The 9,108-nt window shown below is 43.8% G+C and overlaps 1 protein-coding gene across 3 annotated transcripts in view; it reads left to right on the forward strand.

Annotated features, from left to right (window-relative positions):
• Window positions 1-8,818, forward strand: part of LOC106748226 (phosphatidylinositol 3-kinase regulatory subunit alpha) — a 46,883-nt gene extending 38,065 nt beyond the window's left edge. For all 3 annotated transcript variants that reach the window (XM_014626553.1, XM_014626551.1, XM_014626552.1), the window contains 9 exons: window positions 17-202; window positions 1,194-1,322; window positions 1,880-2,087; window positions 2,882-3,109; window positions 3,313-3,637; window positions 4,121-4,368; window positions 4,550-4,726; window positions 4,831-5,085; window positions 6,015-8,818. In XM_014626553.1, coding sequence (XP_014482039.1) covers window positions 17-202; window positions 1,194-1,322; window positions 1,880-2,087; window positions 2,882-3,109; window positions 3,313-3,637; window positions 4,121-4,368; window positions 4,550-4,726; window positions 4,831-5,085; window positions 6,015-6,306 — 2,048 coding nt within the window. In that variant the 3' untranslated portion in view covers window positions 6,307-8,818. The remainder of the gene's footprint in view (window positions 1-16; window positions 203-1,193; window positions 1,323-1,879; window positions 2,088-2,881; window positions 3,110-3,312; window positions 3,638-4,120; window positions 4,369-4,549; window positions 4,727-4,830; window positions 5,086-6,014) is intronic.
• The last annotated feature ends 290 nt before the right edge of the window (window positions 8,819-9,108 follow it).

Here is a 9,108-nt window from a genome sequence, read left to right on the forward strand (position 1 = left end):
TTCGTGCACTTTGTAGTGTTCGGTCGGCCGCTGTGCTCGCAATTCGATATTGACAGCCGCACGGCACCGATCGTGGTGGAACGGTGCACCCGCGCCCTCGAGGAACAGGCCTTCGCCGACACGACACTGGACCTCTACAAAGTTTACCACAGCAGCCCGTGCACCGAACAGACTGTCGAGCTGCGAACGAAGCTGAACGATGGTAAGACAAACGGTCGGTCCCGCGCCGGCCGGATCGCGCGCTATAAATAGCGCGGCGCAGTCATTCCACAATGTTCGGCGCGCGTTGCAAAAATGTCGCAGCAGCGAGTGCACAGATGCACTCGCGCGTGCATTGTGGAAAAGGAAGAAAAAGGAGCGCTTATTTTGCGCGACGGATCGAGATTTCATCAACAACGAGCGGGAGAGAGCGACCCTTTTCTTTGTCCCGCATTTAGCGCGATTTATTCGCGCCCAAACGCGTCGTATAAATTGCTTATTTTTGAGGTGGCGCTAAGCGAGTTTCCGCGAAACGCTTTCTTTTCCTTGCGGTGACGTAGGGGTAACTTTTTGGAATTTTGTGTTGAAACTTTGCAGACGATTACACTGAAAGATTTATTTTCGTAGCCATAATATTCGATGCGCGCGTTATAGTTGACGATATAACGTTTTTACTTGCGTCAAACAAGACTCAGAGCTAGGCATTGAAAGCCCGATCCTCGGTAGGGGAGCTGTTTTTTCCCCCATTTTTCTCATTACACCGTCATTTTGACGAAAGTATTGACGCTCGAAAATTTACTCGGCTGCTCTCAAATCACATTTTTCTCTTTGTCAGTTGTAACGTTTCCCCCCCCCCCCCCCCATTTCAATGAAAATCGCAGACTAGTACTTATGTTCCGGAGAGGAACGTATATTTTACGACTCCTCTCGCATTATTTCTTTCATAACAAGCACATAAACGAAACGCTTTACTAACCTGCCGCGGTCTCCCCTAGAATACACCGAAGTTATTTATATCAGCATCGTATATTCGAATGCACTTACCGGCTATTCCATCTGCATAGCAGCGCATCGCTCATTAGCGTCTCCTGCAACCATAGATACTGCAATCAAAATCGCGCGCGATTAATCATTCGTCAACGCGCAGTTTTACCGCGACTAGGAGCATTGATAATTCAGAAAATGGCCGCAATATCTTGACGTAATACTTTCAGATGTCTGCAATACGGACCTAAGTCCGTACACCCCGCATTGCATCGCTAGTGTCTTGAAGAAATTTCTACGAGAGTTGCCGGATCCGGTGATCCCTGTGCAGTGGTACGATAGGTTTTTGGAAGCGTCGAGTGAGTATTTTCTTCTATAACCGAATATCTGGCGATCATAAGTCCTCACGATTCGACCGCTCGGTCCTTTCGACTGTTGTATTTTGCAACTTATTTACTCGATTCAAGTAAATAATTACTCTGATACTCCTCGGCGAATTTTTATTTGGATCAAGTAATACTTGATCCAAGTAAATTAACCCTTAGCTGACACACGGGGTTAAAAGTACCCCAGAGTGTTTTTCAACGCAAATTTTTTATAGTTGCGCGCCAAATTTGGTTCTGTGGCGTCACCTAGTATTAGTCGAGGCTTGACGCAATATTGATAAATAAAACAATTACATTACGTTATTATTTTGACGTGTGTCAGCTAAGGGTTAAGTAAAATATTTGACCCAAGGAAAATTTACTTGATTCAAATAAAAATTTACCAGAGAATATTGGAATAATTATTTACTTGAATCTAGCACTTTTTTCTGTGTATGGTGCCTGTTTACAATTGCTCATTTAGCTTACTTATTTATAAAAGGGATTTTTCCGTTATAATAAATAAACTTGTTTTTTTTTTTTTCACGCAGATATGAGGAACGACGAACAATGTGCGACGCGTCTCAGTCAATTAGTAGCAGAGCTTCCGGCAAACCATCGAAGCACATTGTTCCACTTGATGGCGCACTTTTGTCGCATCTGTCAGCTGCAACACGGACGGGGTTACACGGAACCACCGAAGATCCTGTCACAAGTGCTTTGTCACATATTTCTTAGGCCGCCCTGGGAGCGAATCATGTGAGTGCCACGTGGGTTCCTTCGAGTCGCAGGGAAAGGCTCGGGAGCAGAGTGTGTTTCGCACGACGCTCTTTTCTCTTTTCTTTTTCAACGGCGACTGGGCCACTACTACGCTGATAGCTAGTAAAAAGAGTGTATCCTAAGATGTACACGCTGATAAACGTTTGCTTTCCCCCATCGTGCGCGGTAAACTAATCGAAAAATAAAAGAATCCGGCTTCCCAGCTGCCGGCGTTTTGTTATTTGAGCTCTCTGAATGGAGTACAACGTGTAATACGATTTATGTAGCTGAAAAAAAAAAATTAGAATCAATTCAAGACTCATAACATTCTCATGTGTGTAATCAAGAACATATAATCTCGTATGAAGATAAAACTTACTCTTATATGCATGAGAACCCAAGTGTGTCCCAACGTGAGGAAAACATCTAAATATCTTGGAAACGTAAATATGGGAACTTAAAAAAAAATCTTAAACAAAATTTTCCTCCCACAGTATTCCTCCTTCGAAACCATTCAAGTTGTGCCGTAAACACGTCTCGTGTCATTAAAAACAAACGAGATATTTCTCCTTATGCTGGGACAACTTGTATGTTATGAATCTTGAATTGATACTAATTTTTGTTTTCTCTACAGTGACTACCAGGCGCGATATTACACGAGCGGGTACGGTGTTTGTTGTCGTATAACGCGAAACAACAATCGCTTTTACACTTACTACCAACTATAAGATTAGTTGCTCGATAGACGGCCACTCGTGATATTGAATCATCGGGCATCTCGCACGATTTTGTAGTCAAGTCGTCCACAACACGGAAGCGCACATACGTATAATGGAATTGCTGTTGCTGCACGGCGATTGGAACGAGAGGCTACCGGAGTTTGCCAGCCCGCCTCAATTACCTCCGCGCAAAGTCTCGAGACCACAATTTCCAATCTTGGATCCATTCCCGGTGCTCGAAGACGAAACTGTAGACAGATCGGCACCTGGCACGGATACTGGCAAGGATCAACAGGCGCACAGGTGATTCTAATATACGCTTCTAATTTCAGTCCAAATCGTCTCTCTCCCAGCTCGCTTCTGACTGAAGCTTCGGATATAATCTTCCGCCCGATTTCACCGAAACACCGATTTCAACACATATCTTGAGAGACCTATTGAAATAACTGAATTACTTGACAGTTGGACGACAATATGACGTGCAATTACCACTGGAAACGTTTCAGGCCACGCACACTGCAAGAAGCCGAATGGTATTGGGGTGACATCACGAGGGACGAGGTGAACGAGATGATGGTCGATTCGCCGGACGGCACCTTCTTAGTGCGAAACGCGTCTTCCAAAGGCGGCGAATACACTCTGACGCTGCGTAAGGGCGGCACCAACAAGCTCATCAAGATCAGCCATCGAAATGGAAAATACGGCTTCTCGGATCCATACAACTTTCATTCGGTGATCGAGCTGGTCGACTACTACAGGAACTGCTCCCTCGCGCAATATAACGCCGTACTGGACATCAAGCTGCTCTACCCAGTGTTGCGATCTCAACAGGTAACGCAAGTCGAAATTTTGCCTCTACATTAAGGCCCGGTTTTTAATTGTCTGCTTAACTTATGATAAGCTTGACCTGATGATAATGTAAAAATTATATCTTTCTATTTATGCTTAATGATGAAATTTCAAAAGTTACCACTACAAAACCATTAGTTTAATGATCAACCGTGATTTAAAAAATCTTTCCATTATCATCGGCTTAAGTCTAAACAGCAAGTTGATTGGAGAATTAATTAAAAATAAAAAATCTGGCCTAAGTCTACTTAGTTTTACATTAAGTCATCAAATGGAGAAAACAAACATAACTTCCCATTTGTATTATCAAAAGAGTATAATAAAAGACATTTGAAAATTTAACGTGGAACTAAATCATTTTAATGCGGAACTAAAATTTCGACTCGGGAACCTACCTTTAATCTTCCCATATCGTATGCAGGGGCCCTCATCATTCTTAACCTTATTTTCTCTGTCGGAGAACAGGATGACGAGATCGCGAACACGACCGACATGACGAAGGTCGTGCAGAAGTTCGTCGAGCTGGAGAAGGATATGACCGACACTATACGCCAATACCAGAACTGCTCGGACCTTTACGGTAAAACGGCCTACGAAGTCTCGTTAAAGCGCCAGGCGTTAGAAGCCTTCTCGGAGGCCATCAAGATGTTCGAGGAGCAGATGAAACTGCAAGAAAAGTTTCAGAAGGAAGCCCAGCCCCACGAGATTTCTACGTAAGCGTACTCGACTCTACTTCATCACTTTTTGATATAAACGCGAATTTCCGCTGGTCGAAATTGCGGTTTTCTTTTCATCGCAGTTTTTTTTTTCCGAGCGTGAAGAAGCTAAATATTTTTAGAAAATTTGTCGAGAATGTCAGAATAGAAAGTTCAGAAGGCCGACGTACTATTGCAGTTTGACGGATAACGCGGAGTTGCTGAAGCGAAGATTGAAGTCCTTAGAAGATAGCAAAGAGCAACTGGACGAGAGCCTAAAGCAGCAGATCGCTTATTACAGGACTCTGGAGCGAGAAATGTACAAGCTGAAGTCGGAGATCGGTCAGCTCGTGCGGCAGAAGGAACGTCATTCTCAGTACGTATTCTTCTATTCGGCTTTTTTGCGCTTCGAATTCCCCGAATTTTTCCTCCCTCGCGTTAAAAGAACCTACTGACCTGTTTGCATTTCGAATTTCGCAGCTGGTTGAAGAAGAACGGGATGAAGCAGACCAAGATCAATCAGCTCGTTTCGAACCACTCGCTCACAAATTCCGTCGTCGGTGAATTGCCTTACGGTGATCTCCAGGAGGTCGACCTCGAGGTTCACTCCGACGACAAGACGTGGCTCTTCCTCAAGGGTTCTCGTTCCGACGCTGATCGCTTCCTAATGGGCCGTCCGGACGGTACTTTCCTCGTCCGCCGATCAAGGACAGGCCAATACGCGCTTTCCATAGTGTAAGTATCTCTCTTTTTTTCCCCCCGATGTAACGCATTCTCTCTCTCTCTCTCTCTCTCTCTCTGTGTGCGTGCGTGCGTGTGTGTGCGCGCACGCGCGCGCCCGTATACGTGAATCGAAAAGAATAAATTAAAATAAACGATTATACGAACACTGAGATTATAGTGTAGATAGTAAGTAGTAATAACATGTGTTTAAAACGAAGATTAACCTTTCCGATTAAGGTTAAGCGTTTATGCTAAAAACATATAATACGTCTACTCATAGACAATATAAATGATATATAACATGTTATGTATGCAGACAATAAGTAAAAAATAATTTGTTATAGACTGACTAGTCTTCTCCTTACATGTCTTTTTATATTTAATATATTTAGTATCTGTTGAAAGTTCGCAGGTAAACTCATCAAATAATGACATTTGTACATTAACAGCGCATATATAATTTTTATACCGCATATTTTAAATATGCGTAAAACGGATTATATATATAATTTTGAAGTTTCGGAAGAAAAAAAACCCCCGTTTTTCCCTATTTTTCCGCGGATTCCTTCAGTTTCTATTCCAGAGATGCAACAATCCGTTTAGAAATATTCACGTGTATTCTTTACAAGTCTGCTGCATTTACATATTTTCATCAAGAAAATAAGAAACCGGAAAATTCGCGGAAAATTTGAAAAAAAGAGACGAGTTTCTTCCAAAACTTTAAAACTATAATTTTATCCGACTTAACCGAATATAATTTATTAAAAGTTTAAAATACCTTACATAGTTTACATCGTGTCTACATGAAAAAAAAAAATCCATGCGAACATCACATGCGGACAACAGCCGTGAATTAGCCGTGTAGACGTAATCTACGACACAGCCCTGGTAATAATAACACGTGTGCAACGATACCACTTGAGAAGGCCTTATTGTTACAGGTGCAACGGCACGGTGCAGCACTGCATAATATACGCCACCGAGCGGGGCTACGGTTTCGCCGAGCCGTACAACATCCACGAGAGCCTGAAGCACTTGGTGCTGCATTACGCTCAGAACTCCTTGGAGGAGCACAACGAGTGCCTGACCACCACCCTGGCCTATCCGGCGTTCGCTACGCCCGCGGCGCTCACGCAACTCCAGGCCCATCATATGCAGCTGCAGATGCACACGCAGAACCAGCTGCAGTTCGCGCGACCTCACGAGAACCAGCTGGTCGTGCCGCACACGTAATATCCGCCGGTCGTGCGTCGCGATCGGCAGCCGATCGAGTACGTTTGCGCACACGTGCGCACGTGAGTCTTGGCGCGTCCAGAAGGACAAAACGCTCGGGACGTTTTTCTCTCGCGTCACCACGATTACGATTACGTTGTGCTGTCGCGAATATCTCGAGCACGCGTCGAGTGATAGGTAGGTAAGTTTCGAAGTGTAATAGTCGTTAATAATCGTAAGAGGTATTAGCGGTAGGATTAAGTGTGCGTACGGATTAACACGATCGCTTCGACTAAACGCGGAGGTTCCCAAACGGCGCGTCGCGACACTTGGAACACTGGCCGTGTGCCCGATTCGTGACAACGAATTAAGAGCCCGGAAGTTTAATTCCAGAGGGAGGGAAACGACGTTTTTATAGGATTATATATTTACCGGCTGTTAAATATAATTGAGGGATATTCGAACATTTTTTTATCGAGCGTTTAGGGATAATTTGAGAGGACGTAACGTACGATTAGATTTAATTTCGTAAATGTAAGAGGAAGGTGGGTAAACGTGGGACGGAGATTGACTCGGGAACATCGACTTCCGCGAACCTTGCCAGCATGAGTGACGAATGATCAGTGAGAGACAGGAATACACCAGACCTACGACCCTATCTGTTTCGTCGTTACTGTAGTATTGGGGAGGAGACGCTAAGAACATACAGTGAAGTGCGAAGCGGACGCAGCCAAGTTCAGAGCGCAGCCGATGCTCGAGAGAGAGAACTTATTCTTGACTAATCCTTTCTCTCATTGAACCTCTCGCGTTGGCTACGTTCTGAATTTAGCCCAAACCGTTTCGCTTCCTACTGTATGGCCAGTCGCAAAAAGACGGCGATACTTTTTTTTTCGTCAATTTCGGAACGCATCCCGTGTTCAATGGGAGAATTTGTGTTTCAATCATTCTTAGGAGATATTTCCGTTGGATACGAAGTGCGTTGCGAAACTCGTCGAAAGAGAAATGTCGCAACCTTTCTGTGAACCGGCCATACGTCGGATTCAAAGTTAAACTAAGAAGGTTCGGGAACCTCTAATAGGACCAACACCAAGGCGAATTGTCACCGACACTCCCTCAGGGTTTAACGGCGCGGAAGCTCTGCGCCGAAACTATAGTGGAACGAATCCACCTCCGATTTTGTTCCGCGAGAGAGAAAGAGAGAGAGAGAGAGAGAATGTGTGTTTTGGGATCTTAACGCTCGCGCAGAATCGATCCGCTCGGAAACGTTCGGGAACGGTATCCGACCGGCGGAAACATTGAGAATTAGGAGCATGCGGGGCTCGTTTGCGCCGAACGCAGCTTTGATTATTCAGCTGATCGGAGTATATATAGTCACGTCTCGCACGATCGTCTAACCCTTAACCGTCTGAGTTTTACTTGGAAACTGATCGAAAGAGAAGAATTGTTTTGGTCAACGCGTAGCGCTCGTTAAAATTATTACAACTGCAGCTCTGGATGAGTCATTTTCGCGTAAGCGGTGCTTGCTATGTTAATGTGTTTTGTGAAATATCCGCGAATGGTGATTCACAATTCTTCGCGCGGCGAGTCAATCCGCGCGTTACGCGTTGCTATTCGTTTGTGGTGACTAAATGTTTTCGCGATATACTTTGTTTCTCCTGCAAAATTTCCGCGTGAAATATACGTTAGTGGTCAATTCATTGTGTAATTTGCATCGCCATGTATCCAGGCTCTTAAGGGTTAAACGCTACCACTCGGACGAAGATGATCGCATCTTCTTTGCTCCAAAATATGTTGCCATTTCCCCCGACGATGGGGGATTTAGTTTTTGCGGTACGCTAAATTTCACTAGTGATATTAGAGTAGACATCCGAAGGTTCTAAGTACCCGCGACGTGTCGTTTTAGTACCGCTTTGTAATTACCAAAGAGTGGTCGCAAGAATCCAGCAGGCTTATTTTATCTGTGTGTGAACAGAATGTTATCGAATGTATGTATATATATATGTATGTATATATATACATACATTCGATAACATTCTGTTGTATGTATATATCGATATATATGTATATATATATGTCGATACGTAATCGAGCATAATATTTTATGTGAAGTTTTTAAAAATGTCGAAGCAAGTGAACCGTTTTATCGTTTTCTCATTTGTAAACGCCCACTCATCGCAATTTACCAAAGGTGTGCCATATTGTTTGTCGTAATGCGTCGTGCTTTGTATCATGTAGCGATCGACGAGTTCGCTATTGAATTCTGCGTTTAATCGTATCTCTTGTCGAGTCATCGAGAACCAGCAAACCAGTTCGATTCTTGCAACCAGATCTTTAACGGCGAAAATGAATCGAACCGTCTTTGTCAGCCTTTCTCGATCGCGTTCCGCAGCGGATCGTGAGGAAGCCTCATCGATGAGAGCTTTTTTTATACGTTAGATTGCGGATACAGCGTTAAGGATGTTCACGCGAGAAGGAGGATGTACATATGTAATTTTGTGGATTGTCCATAAGCGATTAAGAAGGTTATCGCGTTCGTCGTTTTCGATTGCCTTCGTCCCTGATTTCTTATCTTCATCATCTAGTGTTTTCCTCTTTTTTACTACTTTTTTTTTTTTTTTTTTTTTCNTTTCTTTTCTGCGACAAAATTTTGCCACGTCCTCGCGATCGACGCGTCGAGTCGGTCTTTCTCGTTCGAACACGCCGGGGCCCGTCTTGGTTCCGAATGATCTCAACGGAGGCATAGATGAAAGTAAAGGATAAGCAAAGGATAATAAAAAAAAATAAATAAATAAAAAGAATTAGCATCGCGATGTACGGAATGCA

Source organism: Dinoponera quadriceps, unplaced genomic scaffold, assembly GCF_001313825.1.
Source record: "Dinoponera quadriceps isolate SergipeBrazil2010 unplaced genomic scaffold, ASM131382v1 scaffold2600, whole genome shotgun sequence".
Lineage (NCBI taxonomy): Eukaryota > Metazoa > Arthropoda > Insecta > Hymenoptera > Formicidae > Dinoponera > Dinoponera quadriceps.